At 40.7% G+C, this 21793-nt stretch overlaps 2 protein-coding genes across 2 annotated transcripts in view; one reads left to right on the forward strand and one right to left on the reverse strand.

The window, feature by feature from the left end:
• The window catches only part of scfd1 (sec1 family domain containing 1), a 48895-nt gene extending 43916 nt beyond the window's left edge, over positions 1-4979 (reverse strand). The window contains exons 1-4 of the mRNA XM_083998810.1: positions 4910-4979; positions 2644-2714; positions 1191-1279; positions 854-944 (exon numbers count right to left, since the gene is read on the reverse strand). Coding sequence (XP_083854936.1) covers positions 854-944; positions 1191-1279; positions 2644-2714; positions 4910-4940 — 282 coding nt within the window. The 5' untranslated portion in view covers positions 4941-4979. The remainder of the gene's footprint in view (positions 1-853; positions 945-1190; positions 1280-2643; positions 2715-4909) is intronic.
• Positions 4980-5975: 996 nt separating this feature from the next.
• On the forward strand, positions 5976-21107 carry LOC311006106 (uncharacterized protein). Its single transcript, XM_083998779.1, has 4 exons — positions 5976-6111; positions 14763-15360; positions 15817-16011; positions 18992-21107. Exons 2-4 carry the CDS (start codon positions 14793-14795, stop codon positions 20848-20850), a joined length of 2622 nt encoding a protein of 873 aa, XP_083854905.1. The 5' UTR covers positions 5976-6111; positions 14763-14792; the 3' UTR covers positions 20851-21107.
• Positions 21108-21793: the final 686 nt, after the last annotated feature.

The following is a 21793-nucleotide window of genomic DNA, read 5'->3' on the forward strand; positions in this document are numbered from 1 at the left end:
AATCAATTCTTTTACTGAACAAAGTAAAATGAAATTTTCCCCAACTATATTTAAGTTCCCTGTTGAGGGCCAACCTTCAATTTATTCCCATATATTCCCGTTAATTCCCATGGAAATTCCCAACCCTATTCATCTAAATTAAAATAATCGTTAGTTGCAGCCCTACTCCGTACTTTCATCCACCTCTCCCTCGTCCTGCACAGTGGTAGTAGCCATGTTTCCATCCAAAGTGATTAGAATCACTGGGAAATGCGCATGAAAAGAAATTTGAATCCTGTGTGTTTGCATTAGAAGTACAGACTTTGGGGACCTTGTGGTGATGTGGGGCGCATAGCACTTTGAACACATTAGCGCGATTTAGCGCATGTGTTCATCCCGTGTGCGTGTAAGTGCGTGTGTGTCGCGGCCGCCACAGACTTGTTTATTAATGGTAGACGCTGGATGCGCTGGTTGATAAGTTTCCTTTTTACTGAGGAGGAACTATGAAGAACTCAGCTGTGATTGAAAAGCACCTAAACCGAGTTATAACTGAGTAGTGCAAAGGGGCAAAGTAATGGTAACTGGTAGTTTCTTTTATATGTTAAAACAATGTAAAGCAGGGTTTACAATGTTTTAACATATAAAAGAAAAAAAATCATCATTCTTAAGGTGTTGGGGCTTTTATTTCTTGCGACAGTGGTCTCACTTTGACGGATGTTAAAATTGCTGTGGTCTGTGTTGTAAAAAGTAAACACCACAAACGCCAAATACGATGCAACAGTAACAGAAACAGACAGACTGGTATTTATCATGTAAACAGGGATATGAATACTCTATGTTCATGCATCCTGAATATGATCGTAACCATGACAACCTGGCAGATCCTGTCGATGTTTTCCTCTGTTGGCATCACGAAGTAGACGGCAGGAACGTCTGGGATGGGGTCTCTGTCTGAGTGGAGCAGACTGCACACACACACACACACACACACACACACAGAGACACACACACACACACACACACACACACACACACACACACACACACACACACACACACAGAGACACACACACACACACACACACACACACACACACACACACACACACACACACACACACACACACACACACAGGTTAGTCTGGACACGGTGGGTGTGGAGGGGGAGGGAGGGAGGGGGGGTCGGGGGGGGGGCTCAGTTGGTCTCTTACAGGTGCAGCGTGATGCCCATGTCTCTCAGCTCTTTGACCGACAGCAGCGGGGAGATGATGTCCTGTCCAAACCGGTCGTATATCAGCACCTACACACACACACACACACACACACACACACACACATTTATATTTATATTTGTGTACAATTAATTAATGGTAAAGATTCCTAAATGCCGTCACTTTCCAAAAAAAGATTATTTCAGAACCATAGGCGCATTTCCACTGCAGGAACTTCGGGGTAAATTTCCGGGTTCGGCCCCGTTGGTGCGTTTCTCCACTGCAGGAACCTCCCCCACAGGGCTGAACTCTATTACTCTAGTAATCTATTACTCTAGTCCACCAGTAATCTATAGGCGTGTCTCCCCTTACAGGAACTTTTACAGGTGCCGAACAGAGTCCCTGCCTGGGGGTCGGTACTTGGATCGGCCCTGAAGAAGTCCTGGTGCGGCTTGAGATTTACTCTGTGCTGATTGGTCAGACTCAGACAAAGCAGGATCATGTGACGCTAAGAGAAAGCCCCAAAATAAGATGCATTTTTTAGTGGTGTCAACAATAATCATTTCGGCAATGCATCGCAATGCGGGGCATGCACAATTGAGCATCGATGCGTTAACGTGCCATAATCGATTATGTCGCTGTTTATTTTCTGGCCTCGAGTGGACAATAAAGTTGTGAAGTTTCAATTACTTCCGGGGGCATTTCGGGCAAAGATACAGGAGAGTGATAATACCAGGGATCTAATATAATACATCCATGGATAATACACACACATAGCAGCCAATACAATCTGTTGTTCAATATCTGACTGCTTGTATTGCCTCATGTTGTGTGCAGTAGAATTTTGATGCATCGTAGAATCGAATTGAATCGAATCGTTACCTGGTGAATCGTAATCGAATCGAATTGTGAGGGCAGTGCCAATGCACACCCCTAGCATTTTTATAACCCAACGTTACTAAAAACGGAAAAACGGCCGGAAAAAAGAGAGAATAACTCAGTAAAAGACGAGAGTAGCAGTAGGCCTGGTAAAAAAAAGAAAGAAAAAAAAAGAGTGGTAAATAGGCGATCGAGACACGGCCACGGAGAGAGAGGACAGTTCCTGTAGAAGTTCCTACCCGCTCCCTTTACCAGGAACTCCTGCAGTGGAAACGTGGCTCATGTCAGCAGATCAACGCAACTCGCACAAGTAACACGACAACCGTGTGTGAAACTTTGTTTTCCTTCTTTAAATTACGTCAGTGTCAATTTACTATATTTAACATAACATTGAATTGGTAGGAATTTAAATGTTAGCGTGTCATTTGCAATTAAAAAACAATAAAAATAAACTTAAACATTTGGTTTTAGTTGACAATTAATGACTTTGATATTTCCAATATTAATAGATGTGTGTGTGTGTGTGTGTGTGTGTGTGTGTGTGTGTGTGTGTGTGTGTGTGTGTGTGTGTTACCTTCCATACTGGCTCTGCTGCTGTGTTCTTCAGAGGAGGAGCGTTGAAGTTCAGCATCCGCTTCAGAGCGACTGCAACACAACACAACACATCATCTATTAATCATTTAATCAATCAACCAACCAATCACAGACCACAGTCCAGAGTTCAGCTTGTGTTGCCTTCACTGACTCTCTGTTTGTCTAACAATCAGTTTAAAGGGATAGTTCAACATTTTGTCAAATTGGCCCATTGCCATAATCCCTATAGTCATAGCAGTAGGTTTGTTACCTTTAATTGTCGGTGCAAGCTATTTTTAGAACGGCGGAGCAGAGCCGTGAGCTGCTCAGAGCTACGCTACGGAGGCTCATTATGGGATTTCTTGGTTTCCCTCATCAAACTCATCAAATACACAATCCAACAACTCCACAACGCTCTGGTGGACAAGTTGTGAGCTGCACATTCACCACGCTATGAGATAATAACACAACGTTACCACACAGAGTTGTTTTAGAGGGAAATGCAGCCGGAACTACTTTCCAGACACGGCTGCTGCGGGGCGGAGGGATTTCAGAAGAGAAAGTAGGCTAGTTCAGAGTATTTGCTTCATGTGTCGTAATTTTACATAATTATACGTTATTATCTCATAGCGTGGTGAATGTGCAGCTCACAACTTGTCCACCAGAGCGTTGTGGAGTTGTTGGATTGTGTATTTGATGAGTTTGATGGAGGGAAACCAAGAAATCCCATAATGAGCCTCCTTAGCGTAGCTCTGAGCAGCTCACGGCTCTGCTCCGCCGATCTAAAAACAACATGCACCGATAATTAAATGTGATGAACAACCTATACTGCTATGACTATAGGGATTATGGTGAGAGAAGGATCTTACTAAATGTTGAACTGTCCCTTTATATAAAATCTTTACAGTACAGTGTTCTCATTTAAAGTCCAGTGAAAGTGAAATGTTCTCGTCTTGACAGTAAACTCCTGAGTAATGTTGAGCCTGTGTATTAACTTAAATGAAGAAAACGACTTTACCAAATGAAACCGTACATGCTTTTAAATGTACTTTAAGTAAAAGTCAGAGTCAGAGTAAATGTCTTATTCTTCACATCAATGAATGACTCTAATTGTTTCTAAATGAATGTAAGGAGCTTTTAACTCTTGTTAGTGAGAATGAACTCTTTGAAAGCAGCTGCACTGATGTGCTGCTTTTAGGGGTTAGGGTTTCCTTCTCTGACAAACACAGCTTGTGTCCAATAGGATTTTAGAAAAAGACCTGAAAGTAACCAGTACTTTTCAGCCTTCCTACTAATTAAACTAGACACTTTTTTTTTTACTTCTTTCAAGCATTTTTTTTTAACTTGAAATAAGTAGAAAAATCTGATAGTGGAGCAAGTTTTTCTTTCTTATTACAAGCACAAAAAAACCTGCTTTCACTGGCAGATTTCTCTACTTATTTCAAGTGAAATTTGTGTGAAACAAGTGAAAATGATGTAAAAACAAGTTCATTTTTAGGTGATGAGTCTTATTTTAAGTGGAAAGAGATTAGTTTTGACTAAAAATGAGACATTTTGAAGAAATAAGACAAATATTCTTGGTAAGATTTTGAGTTTTTGCAGTGTAAAAGTACAAATATTTGTCTTGGAAATGTATTTAAGTAAGAGTAATAAGTAGTACCAAAGAAATCTACAAATCCTCTGGACTAGGCTACAGTACTCAAGTAAATTTACTCCATTACTGTCCACCACTGATAATAACTCCTGTTAATGAAAAAAACGACTTTACCAAATGAAACCGTGGCATTAAATGAACCCGGGTTAATTCAGACTGTTTGTCAGCTCCAGAAATCCTGACACAGCTTCAAACCTTCACCATTTCTTCAGGATAACGGCGTTATTCGCGGTTAGCACCGGGCTACCATGGACTCTACCGGCTGACTCTACCGTTAAGTTACCGGGAACTAAGCAGCTGAGCAGTCGGTCGACCCCCCGGTGAAGTCGTTACCAGCTCGGTGAGGTAACGTAACTAACTAGTCTCTGTCGGTGTGAACAGAAACACAGCTCGGACTTTTATTCTCTCTGTGGTGAAACAGAAACACGTTAATCAGCTCGTTTCACAGGATGTAGCTAAGTTACACCGGTTCGTTCCCCCGGTTCGAGTCCTGACAGCCCCGGACAAACGGCCCCTCGCGGCCCCGGGCTCGGTCGGACCCCCCGCGGCCCGTTACCGACGCCTTTCACCGTTAAATGAAGCCGGTACCGGTAGAAAAACCAGTTTGACTGACCTGCCTGCTTCTCCCGCACAGACGCCGCCATGTTTGATGTTGTTGGTGGTGATGACGGAGCGTCGGATGACGTGGCAACAGCACGACGTCGCAGACTGTACGTCACTACGTCGTCGGGGCTGTCCCATTCCTCCACACTTGGCTCAGTGCGCTTGGTTACGCACACACTTTGGTGACGTTTTGCCGGCGGAACGTAGCCTATATTTACATAATATGCAAGCATGGATTAAGTGGCCAAGCGTGTGGGGGGAGATTTAAAAGCAATCGGGACACACTTGACAAGTGCAGCCTGTGCCATTGCGCACAGCACACTAGCACAACTACTACTACACACACACACACACACACACACACACACACACACACACACACACACACACACACACACACACACACACACACACACACACACACACACACACACAGCAACAGTTTTAATAACCAGTGCTGCTGGATCACAGTCTCATCTACTCCTAAAGTGTCTCTATGCGCAAGATTCAGATCATATGTGTAAGCCCAACTCCGTGAGTAAATAAAACAAACAAGAAAAACGAAAAAATAGAAACATGAACAGAGCATGATGAATATAAAATATGACATTAAAAAGTCATAATTATGAGATAGAAAGTTAATTTAATTTTATTGAGATTAATTCAATCGCATTTCCTAAACGGGCTTGTGGCTGCCGGTGACGGCGGACTTCACCGTAGTGCATTCAGTGTGGGTAAAGTGCAAATCAAGCGCCCTGCACTTTCAGTCTTGGAGAAATGGGACACTTGAACTGACACATACATGAACGCACACGCCAAGTGTGTAAGTGTGATCGAGTGTGCATATTGGGACAGGCCCAGAGCTCTACCCACTTCCGGCTACAGGTGACATGTATAGGCCTATTATCTCTGCTGTGTAGTTACTGCGGTGAAAGGGGCGGAGTTTTTAACATAGACTGTATAAAAGAGGTTGCCGCGGGGAACTCATAATTTAAACGCTCTACGTAGCCTACTCATGGATGTATTATATTAACCTACTATATGACAGACCTCCGTCCTCGTCGGGCTGCTGTAGGTGCAGCCGCTCACGCAGCTCAAGGATTTAATGTTACTTTCGCACTGGAATAACTTTCTTACTCTTTTGCTCTTTTCCTGCGCTTTTTGGGTCGTTTCCCCTTCGTCTTCTTTGGTCGCCAGTTTTAAGTCCAAAAGGTAAGACCGGGGATGGGTTTGTGGAGCGGACGCCTCACATTTCCACAGCAGTTTAGTAAATATAGCTATGTATAATACGGGCAGGTAGGGTTTGGTTGGATGAGAAACTGAGGGGCCGGGGTGAGTGTGAGGAAGTGTGTGTGTAGGTGAGTGAGTGAGTGAGAGGAGCAGAGAAAGAAGTAGTGAGAGCTGTCAGATAAGTTTGTGTTATGATGTTGTTGGGTCGGACGCTACAATATCAGTAAAAACGTTACTCTTATAGTCAACAGTAGTTTGCAGCAGGTCTAAACATTAACACATGACGTGCTCAAAGGCAGAATGAAAATGTCATGTCTGATGAAGGGCTGAGCCCGAAACGTTACCACTTGGTGTGTGACAATAAATTGTCACGGGGGCAAAACTAGTGTGCGGTCTTCTTCTTTCTTTACATGAAAAATTGCAGTAAGTTAACTACAAAATCACTCTTGAAACTGAGCCAAACCGCAGTAACTACAGTTACTGCACTCTGTATCTGTTTCCCACTGAAGTCAAGCCAGCCCACACTTTGAAATCCTTGGTCAAGCCAGCCCACACGTTGTTTTAAGGTGCGCGCATATACGGCACATTACGGCAAGAGCGAGAAAGTGCCCGTAAAATGAAAGCAATGACCCTGAAACGTCTGATGTGGCATTTCAAAATAAAAGCCAGCCTTTCAAAATAAAAGCCTTGAACACTGCATTTATGTAGAGTATCATTAAAAAAAACTGCTAGTTATTACTGTACCATTCCACTTCAGACTGATAGTACTTGACCTGAAGATGATACCCAGAAAAAATCAGGCCAATCTGATGTGGAATTTCAGAATAAAAGCCCTCTGAACTTTATTATTTTGAAGTATTTTGTGTACATTTACAGTATCATTTTTTAAAAACTACTAGTTATTACTGTACCATTCCACTTCAGACTGATAGTACTCGACCTGAAGATGACACCCAGAAAAAATCAGGCCTATCTGATGTGGGATTTCAGAATAAAAGCCCTCTGAACTTTAATATTTTGGTGTACATTTACAGTATAATAAAAAAACCTGCTAGTTATTACTGTACCATTCCACTTCAGACTGATAGTACTCGACCTGAAGATGACACCCAGAAAAAATCAGACCAATCTGATGTGGGATTTCAGAATAAAAGCCCTCTGAACTTTAATATTTTGAAGTATTTTGTGTACATTTACAGTATAATTTTTTAAAAACTGCCAGTTATTACTGTACCATTCCACTTCAGACTGATAGTACTCGACCTGAAGATGATACCCAGAAAAAATCAGACCAATCTGATGTGGGATTTCAGAATAAAAGCCCTCTAAACTTGCATATTTTGAAGTATTTTGTGTACATTTACAGTATAATTTTTTTTTTAAACTGCTAGTTATTACTGTACCATTCCACTTCAGACTGATAGTACTCGACCTGAAGATGACACCAAGAAAAAATCAGACCAATCTGATGTGGAATTTCAAAATAAAAGCCCTCTGAACTTTGATATTTTTAAGTATTTTGTGTATATTTACAGTATCATTTTTTAAAAACTACTAGTTATTACTGTACCATTCCACTTCAGACTGATAGTACTCGACCTGAAGATGACACCCAGAAAAAAATCAGACCAATCTGATGTGGAATTTCAGAATAAAAGCCCTCTGAACTTGCATATTTTTGTGTACGTTTACAGTATCATTTAAAAAAAACTGCTAGTTATTACTGTACCATTCCACTTCAGACTGATAGTACTCGACCTGAAGATGATACCCAGAAAAAATCAGACCAATCTGATGTGGAATTTCAGAATAAAAGCCCTCTAAACTTGGATATTTTTAAGTATTTTGTGTACATTTACAGTATCATTTTTTTTAAACTGCTAGTTATTACTGTACCATTCCACTCCAGACTGATAGTACTCAACCTGCAGATGACACCCAGAAAAAATCAGACCAATCTGATGTGGAATTTCAGAATAAAAGCCCTCTAAACTTGGATACTTTGAAGTATTTTGTGTACATTTACAGTATCATTTTTTTAAAAACTGCTAGTTATTACTGTACCATTCCACTCCAGACTGATAGTACTCGACCTGAAGATGACACCAAGAAAAAATCAGACCAATCTGATGTGGAATTTCAGAATAAAAGCCCTCTGAACTTGCATATTTTTAAGTATTTTGTGTACATTTACAGTATCATTTTTTTAAAAACTGCTAGTTATTACTGTACCATTCCACTCCAGACTGATAGTACTCGACATGAAGATGATACCCAGAAAAAATCAGACCAATCTGATGTGGAATTTCAGAATAAAAGCCCTCTAAACTTGGATACTTTGAAGTATTTTGTGTACATTTACAGTATCATTTTTTTAAAAACTGCTAGTTATTACTGTACCATTCCACTCCAGACTGATAGTACTCGACCTGAAGATGATACCCAGAAAAAATCAGACCAATCTGATGTGGAATTTCAGAATAAAAGCCCTCTGAACTTGCATATTTTTAAGTATTTTGTGTACATTTACAGTATCATTTTTTTAAAAACTGCTAGTTATTACTGTACCATTCCACTCCAGACTGATAGTACTCGACATGAAGATGATACCCAGAAAAAATCAGACCAATCTGATGTGGGATTTCAGAATAAAAGCCCTCTGAACTTTGATATTTTGAAGTATTTGTGTACATTTACAGTATCATTAAAAGAAAACTGCTAGTTATTACTGTACCATTCCACTTCAGACTGATAGTACTCGACCTGAAGATGATACCCAGAAAAAATCAGACCAATCTGATGTGGAATTTCAAAATAAAAGCCCTCTGAACTTTGATATTTTTAAGTATTTTGTGTATATTTACAGTATCATTTTTTAAAAACTACTAGTTATTACTGTACCATTCCACTTCAGACTGATAGTACTCGACCTGAAGATGATACCCAGAAAAAATCAGACCAATCTGATGTGGAATTTCAAAATAAAAGCCCTCTGAACTTTGATATTTTTAAGTATTTTGTGTATATTTACAGTATCATTTTTTAAAAACTACTAGTTATTACTGTACCATTCCACTTCAGACTGATAGTACTCGACCTGAAGATGATACCCAGAAAAAATCAGACCAATCTGATGTGGAATTTCAAAATAAAAGCCCTCTGAACTTTGATATTTTTAAGTATTTTGTGTATATTTACAGTATCATTTTTTAAAAACTACTAGTTATTACTGTACCATTCCACTTCAGACTGATAGTACTCGACCTGAAGATGATACCCAGAAAAAATCAGACCAATCTGATGTGGGATTTCAGAATAAAAGCCCTCTGAACTTGCATATTTTGAAGTATTTTGTGTACATTTACAGTATATATATATTTTTTTAAACTGCTAGTTATTACTGTACCATTCCACTTCAGACTGATAGTACTTGACCTGAAGATGACACCCAGAAAAAATCAGGCCAATCTGATGTGGAATTTCAGAATAAAAGCCCTCTGAACTTTAATATTTTGAAGTATTTTGTGTACATTTACAGTATCATTTTTTAAAAACTACTAGTTATTACTGTACCATTCCACTTCAGACTGATAGTACTCGACCTGAAGATGATACCCAGAAAAAAACAGACCAATCTGATGTGGAATTTCAGAATAAAAGCCCTCTGAACTTGCATATTTTGAAGTATTTTGTGTACATTTACAGTATATATTTTTTTTTTTAAACTGCTAGTTATTACTGTACCATTCCACTTCAGACTGATAGTACTTGACCTGAAGATGACACCCAGAAAAAATCAGGCCAATCTGATGTGGAATTTCAGAATAAAAGCCCTCTGAACTTTAATATTTTGGTGTACATTTACAGTATAATAAAAAAAACTGCTAGTTATTACTGTACCATTCCACTTCAGACTGAAAGTACTCGACCTGAAGATGACATCCAGAAAAAATCAGACCAATCTGATGTGGAATTTCAGAATAAAAGCCCTCTGAACTTTAATATTTTGAAGTATTTTGTGTACATTTACAGTATCATTTTTTAAAAACTACTAGTTATTACTGTACCATTCCACTTCAGACTGATAGTACTCGACCTGAAGATGATACCCAGAAAAAAACAGACCAATCTGATGTGGAATTTCAGAATAAAAGCCCTCTGAACTTTAATATTTTGAAGTATTTTGTGTACATTTACAGTATCATTTTTTTTAAAACTGCTAGTTATTACTGTACCATTCCACTTCAGACTGATAGTACTCGACCTGAAGATGACACCCAGAAAAAATCAGACCAATCTGATGTGGGATTTCAGAATAAAAGCCATCTGAACTTTAATATTTTGGTGTACATTTACAGTATAATAAAAAAAAACTGCTAGTTATTACTGTACCATTCCACTTCAGACTGAAAGTACTCGACCTGAAGATGACATCCAGAAAAAATCAGACCAATCTGATGTGGAATTTCAGAATAAAAGCCCTCTGAACTTTAATATTTTGAAGTATTTTGTGTACATTTACAGTATCATTTTTTAAAAACTACTAGTTATTACTGTACCATTCCACTTCAGACTGATAGTACTCGACCTGAAGATGATACCCAGAAGAAAACAGACCAATCTGATGTGGAATTTCAGAATAAAAGCCCTCTGAACTTGCATATTTTGAAGTATTTTGTGTAAATTTACAATATCATTTAAATTCCACATCAGATCGCCCTGATTTTTTCTGGGTATCATCCTGAGGTCGAGTACTATCAATCTGAAGTTGAATGGTACAGTAATAACAAGTAGGTTTGTTTTATGATACTGTAAATGTACAAGAAGTACTTCAAAATATTAAAGTTCAGAGGGCTTTTATTTTGAAATTCCACATCAGATTGGTCTGATTTTTTCTGGGTATCATCTTCATGTCGAGTACTATCAGTCTGAAGTGGAATGGTACAGTAATAACTAGCAGTTTTTTAAAAAAATGATACTGTAAATGTACACAAAATACTTAAAAATATGCAAGTTCAGAGGGCTTTTATTCTGAAATTCCACATCAGATTGGTCTGATTTTTTCTGGGTGTCATCTGCAGGTTGAGTACTATCAGTCTGGAGTGGAATGGTACAGTAATAACTAGCAATTTAAAAAAATGATACTGTAAATGTACACAAAATACTTAAAAATATCCAAGTTTAGAGGGCTTTTATTCTGAAATTCCACATCAGATTGGTCTGATTTTTTCTGGGTATCATCTTCATGTCGAGTACTATCAGTCTGAAGTGGAATGGTACAGTAATAACTAGCAGTTTTTTAAAAAAAAATGATACTGTAAATGTACACAAAATACTTAAAAATATGCAAGTTCAGAGGGCTTTTATTCTGAAATTCCACATCAGATTGGTCTGATTTTTTCTGGGTGTCATCTGCAGGTTGAGTACTATCAGTCTGGAGTGGAATGGTACAGTAATAACTAGCAATTTAAAAAAATGATACTGTAAATGTACACAAAATACTTAAAAATATCCAAGTTTAGAGGGCTTTTATTCTGAAATTCCACATCAGATTGGTCTGATTTTTTCTGGGTATCATCTTCAGGTCGAGTACTATCAGTCTGAAGTGGAATGGTACAGTAATAACTAGCAGTTTTTTTTAAATGATACTGTAAACGTACACAAAAATATGCAAGTTCAGAGGGCTTTTATTCTGAAATTCCACATCAGATTGGTCTGATTTTTTCTGGGTATCATCTTCAGGTCGAGTACTATCAGTCTGAAGTGGAATGGTACAGTAATAACTAGCAGTTTTTTTTAAATGATACTGTAAACGTACACAAAAATATGCAAGTTCAGAGGGCTTTTATTCTGAAATTCCACATCAGATTGGTCTGACGTTTTCTGGGTGTCATCTTCAGGTCGAGTACTATCAGTCTGAAGTGGAATGGTACAGTAATAACTAGCAGTTTTTAAGAAATGATACTGTAAATATTCACAAAATACTTCAAAGTATCCAAGTTTAGAGGGCTTTTATTCTGAAATTCCACATCAGATTGGTCTGATTTTTTCTGGGTATCATCTTCATGTCGAGTACTATCAGTCTGAAGTGGAATGGTACAGTAATAACTAGCAGTTTTTAAAAAATGATACTGTAAATATACACAAAATACTTAAAAATATGCAAGTTCAGAGGGCTTTTATTCTGAAATTCCACATCAGATTGGTCTGATTTTTTCTGGGTATCATCTTCAGGTCGAGTACTATCAGTCTGAAGTGGAATGGTACAGTAATAACTAGCAGTTTTTTTTAATGATACTCTACATAAATGCAGTGTTCAAGGCTTTTATTTTGAAAGGCTGGCTTTTATTTTGAAATGCCACATCAGACGTTTCGGGGTCATTGCTTTCATTTTACGGGCACTTTCTCGCTCTTGCCGTAATGTGCCGTATATGCACGCACCTTAAAACAACGTGTGGGCTGGCTTGACCAAGGATTTCAAAGTGTGGGCTGGCTTGACTTCAGTTGTTTCCCTGTACTTCAGCTGCAGTTACTGCTCTCTATTAGGCTACCTACACTGCTAGCCAGTTACAGTAGCTAGCTAACATTGGCTTAGGCAGGTTAGCACAAACACAGACTGTAACACTTTAGCTAAACACTGGACATTAAATGTTAGCTCACTAAAGTTTGTACTGTCAAATTATTAATCATTTTTGAGGTGGCCAAAGATAGTAAAGTAATGAAAGCTGGAAGAAAACAACAACATTGTAGTTACTGCACTTTGCCTCAGCATTACCTGTCTATCTGTTTAAGGAAACTGGCACCAGAGCGCAGTATCTGCTTTTTAGGGGTAAAATGTAAAATATGTGGTCATATTGCATGAATATTACTTCATGAAAACCTGTCAAATCTGTGTATTTTCACTAATCTACCTACAACACATTTGGAAGGCAAATCAAAAAACTTTAAAGCCATTTTTCTCAGTTTCACTGTTTGCGTAGTTACTGCGGTCTGGCTTTAGTATGGCAGTAATGCTCATATTTACATTATGACAGGTATTAAAAATTCATAAAAAATATTAAATGTGTTCAAACACAATAAAAACAGGTGCGTGTCATAGAGCAGGCTTGGATCTACCATCCTGTGTTGATTCCGAGCCAACATGTCACATGACCTGGGAGTTATTGAGCTCTAATGCTCATATTTACAGTATAAAACACATTAAAAATTCATAAAAAAAATATTAATGTGTTTGAATGCAATAAAAAAGTGGTGTGTGTCATAGAGCAAGCCCTACCATCCTGTGTTGATTCCGAGCCAACAGGCCACATGACCTGTGAGTTATTGAGCTCTAATGCTCATATTTACATTAGGACAGGTATTAAAAATTCATAAAAATTCTGATTCTTTTGGCTGGTGTGTGTCATAGAGCAACCACTTTTTATTGCATTCAAACACATTTAATATTTTTTATGAATTTTTAATGTGTTTTATACTGTAATTAGGAGCATTATAGCTCAATGACTCCCAGGTCATGTGATCTGTTGGCTCGGAATCAACACAGGATGGTAGGCCTAAGCCTGCTCCACAACACGCACCTCTTTTTATTGTGTTTTAACACATTTTATATTTTTATGATTTTTTAAATACCTGTCATAATGTAAATATGAGCATTATAGCATTTCCACTCTGTTGCTCTCTTACTTGATTCATGCACTATTGTCATTATTATGTTGTTGTTTTTTTCTTTGTTTTGTTATTTTCCCAAAGTGCATTACCTCAAGCATTCTGTGTTCGTATTGACAGTTGCCTTGTAGCTACACTACTTTGTGTAAATAAAGTTTATAAAAATTAAAAAAAAAGTTGACCACTGAATGTCACAAATGCACTTAATATTTGTTTTGTTTACTGTTTTACTGCTGCTAATGTGCCTGCCCTTGGTTTACAGGAAAAAATGTTTACTTGATTTTATTTTATTATTTGAATTTGAATTTATGAAAGGATAGCCCCTTGAGACGTAGCATCTCATTTTCAAGGGGGTCCCTGAACAAACATATACATAGAACACACAACATCAACAATACATATGCCTATAGACATATATCCATAAATAAATAAACCTCTGTCCATTTTTAAGGACAAGCAAATGTGTTTGTCAGAAAAAGGTTAATCACACAACTGATACTACCACTTGTTGATTATGTTGATATTATTTATCAAAACACCTCTGACACTCATCTTAAATCTCTGACTATATTATTTAATTCCAATCCTTATGTAGATTTGTTTTGAGATGTCCTTTTAGAACACATCATGTTTGATTCTCTGAACTGGCTACAACCCAAATTAAGAAGGCAATCTCATTGGTTCCATTTTCTTTTCAGATGTATTTATTTTAATTGTCCTCCTTATTTAAAAGAACTTATGATTCCATACAACTCGCCATACCCACTTAGACATACTAACTTCCCTTACTTCTTTGTTCCTAGATTCTCTAAAGGGGTTGGTAAAAGGTCATTTCAATATAAAGCCCCATTTGATTGGAATAATCTCCCTCCTTCTTTGCGTTCTATTACCTCTTTTCATTGTTTCAGGAGGTCACTATATGTATATCTTAAACAACACCCACTAATCGCTCTCTCCTCTCCACACAGCTCCGCTATAAGGACACACACGCCGGACACATGCAGCTGAATTCAAGTTTAGCGAGTAAAAACTATGACTACGACTCTCTGCAACCGTGTTTCTACCATGATGACGAGGAGGAGGATTTCTCCTCTCAGCAGCTTCAGCCTCCGACATTGGAACTGCCGACCCCTCCCCTCTCCCCGAGCCGCCGCCGGCTGTCCCTGTCAAGCCCCGTCTTCCCATCCGCGGTGGATCAGCTGGGCGATGATGTGGTCAACCAGAGCATCACCTGCGACGCCGACTACTCCCAGTCTTTCATCATGCAGGACTGCATGTGGAGCATGTGGAGCGGCTTCTCCGTGGCGGCCAAGCTGCAGAAAGTGGTCTCCGAGAGGCTCGCCTCCCTTCACGCCGCCACAAAAGAGTCGGCGGCGGCGGCGGCGGCGGCGGCCGTTGACAGCTCGGATCCCGCCGGTGCTACACCGTGGAGGATGAACAGCAGCTACCTGCAAGACTTCAACCTATCCCCGTCGGAGTGCATTGATCCATCGGTGGTTTTCCCGGATTTGACACTGGACACGCCACCAAACAGCGGCAGCAACAGTTGTTATTGTAGTGACTCAGGTGAGTTGTGTTCCACGAAGCTCCATGGCAGCCAATGTTGTGATAATTAGAGGGAGCAGTTGATGTTTTAATTCCCGTGATTAGCAGTAGGGTTTCCAGCAGGGTATACATGCAGACATGTCATGTTGTTGGATTGGCTTTAGTCTGTGGCTGCATGTTCAGCAATCAACTGATGTGGAAGGTAGGGCTGACCCAAAAAATTTGAAGCTTCGTTCGTTGCCATGGTAATCGATCGGCTGTCGAAGCTTCGATTAAAATCGATTTTATGTCCGCGAAGCTTCGATTATCCAAATATGATAATCGGGTCAGCCCTAGTGGAAGGGGAGTGGGGAGTGGGCTGCAGAGATTGTACCCCCTGCATCACTTAACTGTGCCACTGCATTTTAAGTCAATGATTACAGCTTTGATGATGGAGCAGAGTGTGACTGTTGTTGTTTTTTTTTGTTGACGTTACAGAAGATGAGGATGGAGATGAGGATGAGGATGAGGAGGACCAGGAGGAAGAGGAGGACCAGGAGGAAGAGGAGGACCAGGAGGAAGAGGAGGAGATCGATGTGGTCACGGTGGAGAAGAGGCATGCGGTGAAGCGGTGCGACCCCAGCGCACTCGTGCTGAAGAGATGCCACATCTCCACCCACCAGCATAATTACGGTATCTCATAGCGCGGTGAATGTGCAGCTCACAACTTGTCCACCAGAGCGTTGTGGAGTTGTTGGATTGTGTATTTGATGAGTTTGATGAGGGAAACCAAGAACTCCCATAATGAGCCTCCGTAGCGTAGCTGTGAGCAGCTCACGGCTCTGCTCCGCCGTTCTAAAAATAGCTTGCACCGACAATTAAAGGTAACGAACCTACTGCTATGACTATAGGGCAGGGACCTTTTTCCCTCTGAGAGCTACTTTCACAAAATGAAAATGGCCGAGAGCTACTCATGTTTTGTAACATTAATTCTTTACGATCGTAAAACAAAGCGGTGTTTTCCACTCTTCATGAAAATAGTATGTTTTTAGCCTCTATCTGACTGACTGACTGACTGAAAGTATTAGGTATTGTCCCTCCTCTATTAAATATGAAAGGAGGCTGAAAATCACAGGTCTGTTCTGATGATACTAAATGATTATTGTCATTGTACAACTGTACAACAAAATTCTGTTGGCACTTCTCAGCCTACTGAAACAGATACTGCACCACATAAAATCATCAACTTGTTATCTTAGTTATCATCACAAGGCAAAATTGTTTTGTTTTGCTTCTGTTGAATTGGAGTTAGCCTAACTTACCTATATATTGCTTTAAAGTTAAAGGTAGGGTCTGGAGTTTTGTTCGTTGCAGTTTGTAAACAAAACATTGAAACTGGGCCCCTCCTCTCGGGCTAAGTTGTGTAGCCTCCTGCCCCAGACAGCAGCAGTTGTCATGACAACAAAGGAAAGGAAATGCAGTCCGAAAGAAGCGCTGGAGCCGTGGGCCGATTAGCCGACGATTCGCCAACACCGGGAGCCTCCGTGTATGTTTTTATGCCGTTGTTGTGAGCTAGGAAGCGGGTGTTAGCGGTGGATGCTAACCGCTACTGCTAGCCGAAGTTAGCATCGAGCTAGCTCACTACAACGGCCCTAATACTTGTTACCAGTGTCGGTGACGGTGGGGAATCGGTCTGTGGCTCCAGCGCTTCACTCAGACTGTATTTCTGTTTCTTTGCGGTCCTGACTGCTGCTGCTGAGACAGAGAGAGACGTGCTAGCTGCTAGCACTCGTTAGCATCAGAGACAGCTAGTGCAGCTAGCAGCTCTGAGCCTCCTACTCTGCTGCACGTAGCTTCACCTGAGCTCCGTCATTGGCTGAAAACACCGACTCTCCCGCCATAGATATCTATGCTCTCTAGCTCCACCCAGAAACGTCCACGTGCACAACAAAACAGAGCAAAAGACCAAAATACAGGCAGGAGGGGGGGGGGGGGCTGCAGACACAGCCCCCACCACACAGGACTAGAAGCCAATAGGTGATAATTAAGACGGATTTCATTTGTACAAGTCTAATGTTTATTTTTGGGCACAAAACTCCAGACCCAACCTTTAAGTTGTTTTGCAGTACTTCAACATTAATGTGATTTGTTGTAGGTATAGTAGATACATTACAGATATAGAAACACCCAGATACATATTATAATACTCACACATAATAATGTGGTCCTATTCAAAACAAATTGTCCCCATTTTTGCCTCGATACAGCTTAGCAATGTAAGACACTTTAAGCAGCAATTTCAGCACCAGAACAGCTTCCAGGTGGAAAATATTGGCCTAAAAAGGTCAGATTACTTTGGGTTTGGTATATCCATGTTCAGGGAAACAAATGGTTCCAATTAGTCCAAATACTGTGTATCTAACACACCTAGAGCACAAGTTGTGACAGAATAGTTTTTGAAGAATCTGCAGTTACTGCCTTTTTCCTTGGTATGATGCCACATTTTTGGCAAGTAATACATAAGCAAGAATACAGTAACTGCAAAATAGGGGTAAAACATCGAATCAAATATGAAAATTAATATGTACAAAGAATAAGCTAATACAAAGTAACAAAACTGCCACATGTCCAATAATCTACCTACAACTACTTAGGCTGGACAACAGGATAACTTTAAAGTCATTTTTCTCTGTTCAGAACTCTGGGTAGTTACTGCCTTTTTGCTTTGTAGGGCAGTATAGACATGCAGACATGTCATGTTGTTGGATTGGCTTTAGTGTGTGGCTGCATGTTCAGCAATCAACTGATGTGGAAGGTAGGGCTGACCCAAAAAATTTGAAGCTTCGTTCGTTGCCATGGTAATCGATCATGAAGTCCGTGATCGATTGTTTTTTTTCCTTCCTTTTTTCCTTTTTGACACCGGTTCTCATCTGCAATTGTTACATTAAAATGAGTAGTCGACTTGGAATCCTGGAAACCTGCCTGATTTTGGAGATATGCAGTGTTTGTTTGCCATTACTTTCATTATTCATTATTTCCGCTATGATCGCGCCCCCCGGTCAGACGTTACGGTTGCCGCCGTCGCAACCTCCGTAGCGTAGCTCTGAGCAGCTCACGGCTCTGCTCCGCCGTTCTAAAAATAGCTTGCACCGACAATTAAAGGTAACGAACCTACTGCTATGACTATAGGGCAGGGACCTTTTTCCCTCTGAGAGCTACTTTCACAAAATGAAAATGGCCGAGAGCTACTCATGTTTTGTAACATTAATTCTTTACGATCGTAAAGCAAAACGGTGTTTTCCACTCTTCATGAAAATAGTATGTTTTTAGCCTCTATCTGACTGACTGACTGACTGAAAGTATTAGGTATTGTCCCTCCTCTATTAAATATGAAAGGAGGCTGAAAATCACAGGTCTGTTCTGATGATACAAGTCAGTGGTCCTGAAATGTGTGTTTCTCTTCTATAGAGGGTATGCATATGACGTCACGGTACTCAGATGTCACTACAGAACGCTCTCTGTCTGTCTGTGTCTATCTGTCTCTGCCTCTTGTCTTTTTGCCACCCAGACAGATCTATCATATGTATTATTGTATGCAATGTTACATTCATTTATTTGAGCACTACTGTGGTTTTACATACATGCCACTGATTTTCTGTCTTTTTCATTTAAGATGTAGGTGAAGAAATTCCATCAAAGAGGCAGAAAGACCTACCACCTGCTGAAGAGATGGAGTGGATCATCGTGGACAACCTGTATGACGATGACATTACAGACCCAGACTATGTACCAACCCCAACCCATACTCCGATGATGACTTTGACTGAAGTGGAACTTGGAGACTCAGTGGAAGGAGGTCAAGAGCCAGGGCCACAGCCTGAGACGGAAGGGAGGAAAGGCAAATCATGGCCACCAATGAAAGAGCCATGTGGAGACAAATGTAGAAGAAAGTGTAAAGAGCACATTTCAGACGAAAGGCGGAGGGACATATGGAGTAAATACTGGAAGATGACGGATGCAGAAAAAAGATCATGGATGGTTAACTCAATAACCCCACTGCCAACCAAAAGAATGACAGCTGGCCCAGAAAGTCGCCGTGGCCGTTCATTCATATACCAACTGCAAGACGACAAAGGAACACCAAGACAGGTCTGTAAGATATTTTTCCTCTCTACACTGGGCTACAACCCAAAAAATGACCGTCTAGTCATTTCCATGATGGGCAAATCGAACACCAAGCCATTGGCTCCACCCACGGACCAGAGAGGAAGGCAGGCTGCAGTCAACAAGCTGGAGGTGAAGACCCTTGATGAGCACATTGAGTCCTTCCTTTCTTGTGTGAGCCACTACAGACAGGAGCATGCCCCACATCGGCGGTACCTCCCCAGTGACATTACAATAAAGATGATGCATTCAGACTACCTGGATAAAGGAAACGCCTGCTCATATGAAACGTACAGAAAGGTTGTAAAAGATAAGAAAATCAGCTTCGCCAAACTTGGAGAGGAGGAATGTGAGGACTGTTTGGAACATGCTGAACATGAGAAAGGCCACACAGGAGAGAATGCAAACACAGATTGCCCGGAGTGCCAAAGGTGGCAAAAACATAAGGAGTCTGCCCTGGAGAGCTGCAGCTGCTACCAGGCAGATGCAGAAAGGGACTGGCCAGACGACGCGTCAGTTAGGAGTGTGGCCCTCCAGAAGGTCATAATGCTGCCACGCATGCCAGGAGTCAAGTCCTCTGTATTTACCCGCCGCATCGTGACATACCATGAGACATTTGCCTCAGTGGGAAAGAGAAAAAACGAGAAGAACACCATCTCTGTCTTGTGGCACGAGGGAACAGCAGGGCGAAGTACAGCAGAAATAACATCAGCATATGTCACAGCATTGGAGAAGGAGAGGGATGTACGCCACACCATATTCTGGGTGGACAATTGCAGTGTGCAAAATAAAAACTGGTGCCTGCTATCCTCACTTGTCACTCTTGTCAACAGTGACACCACTTCACTGAAGGACATTACCCTGAAGTTCTTTGAGCGGGGACACACTTTTACGAGCGCTGACAGTTTCCATCACTGTGTTGAGCAGCAGATGAGGAACCGTCCAGGTGGTGTGGTGTACGACTTCGAGGACTTTGTCAGTGTTGTGGCAAGCTCCAACTCCAGGAAAGTGGATGTTGTCCAACTGGAGAATGCCAATGTGCTGGATTGGAGGGATGTCCATTCCACTACCAAGGTCAAAAAAGCACTGGCACCAAAGCTTGGGGAGATGGCAGAGATTCAGGTGCGCCGTGGTTCCAAGAGTCTGTTTTTCAAGCTCTCCCATACGGAGACAGACTTCACAGAATTGGACTTCCTCTGGAAGAAATTCAAGATGAAAGTGCCCACTCTGTTGCGACCACGGGATATAGGGGTTGAGGAGGCCAGGAAGAGAGACATTATCGACAATCTTTGTCCTCTCATGCCACCAAACAGGAGGGTGTTCTGGTCGTCTTTGCCTGTGAGCAATATTGTGGAGGATGACGAGTAATGAACACAATCACTCACTCACTCACTCTCTGTTACGTCCAACTCTCTCAACAGGGTCTGGTTGTGTTCTCTCTCCTTTTTCTCTTTCCCTATGTCTAGGTGGGAAAGCCTGTGCCTGTGCCTCAGCTCCGCCCATGGGCGGTGCGTAATGGAGGCTAGGGAAGGCTGAGCCTTCCCAAATATTATGCTGGAAAATTGTGAAATGACCTCTCTCTGGAAAATTATGGCAATCACAGTGTTTCCCATACGTTCAAGAATAGATTTCCGTTCATTGATCTCTGCATCACACACTTGCTCCGTTATTGGGGTTCACACCATCTGCTGTACAAATAAAGCCTGATTGATTGATTGATTGATTGATTGATTGATTGATTGATTGATTGATTGATTGATTGATTGATTGATTGATTGAAGGGGGGAGTTGTGGATTCTACAAGTGAAGACCACTTCCGCGTTCAAAAAGCTGCAGTTCCCGTCCGGCCTCTGGGGGTTGGCTCCAGAAGGGAGCAACTCCAATTGAGCTCCTTGTTAAAATAGCCGACTTTACAGCTTAAAAAACATATTTACAGCCTGGCGCCTTTTATTTTTATGGTCTCTACCGATAGTTTCCACCTCCGTGAACACTGTGGGGGGATTTTTTTTTTACCACAACCGTTTTAGTATTGTTAAGACTTCGTAAAAGAGGGGGTGGTTACGTTGAGTGACAGATTCACAGAGAGTTTACCGGCTGTTAATTGGTTGCTTCGAGTTCAGCGGGCGGGTTCTCGGCCGGCTAACCGCCGCACCTCTTTGTGTAAATAAAGTTTCTAAAAAAAGTAAAAAATATGCGCATGTGCTCTAAAAACCGCCGGTTGGTTTTATCATTCCACATCTATTCACCTGAAAGTGAAATAAAAAGAACAAGTGGTTGTTTTGCTTCTTTTTATGCTAAATACTTTGTACTT

This window comes from Trachurus trachurus (assembly GCF_905171665.1).
Source record: "Trachurus trachurus genome assembly, chromosome: 22".
NCBI classification, from domain to species: Eukaryota; Metazoa; Chordata; class Actinopteri; order Carangiformes; family Carangidae; genus Trachurus; species Trachurus trachurus.

Excerpts from the sequence above, each read along its gene's own strand:
- LOC311006106 (XM_083998779.1), top strand. The coding sequence starts at position 14,793 with ATGCAGCTGAATTCAAGTTTAGCGAGTAAAAACTATGACTACGACTCT. Across the intron at positions 15,361-15,816 it reads TTGTTATTGTAGTGACTCAG|AAGATGAGGATGGAGATGAG; the intron begins GTGAGTTGTGTT and ends TTGACGTTACAG. Across the intron at positions 16,012-18,991 it reads CACCCACCAGCATAATTACG|ATGTAGGTGAAGAAATTCCA; the intron begins GTATCTCATAGC and ends TTTTCATTTAAG.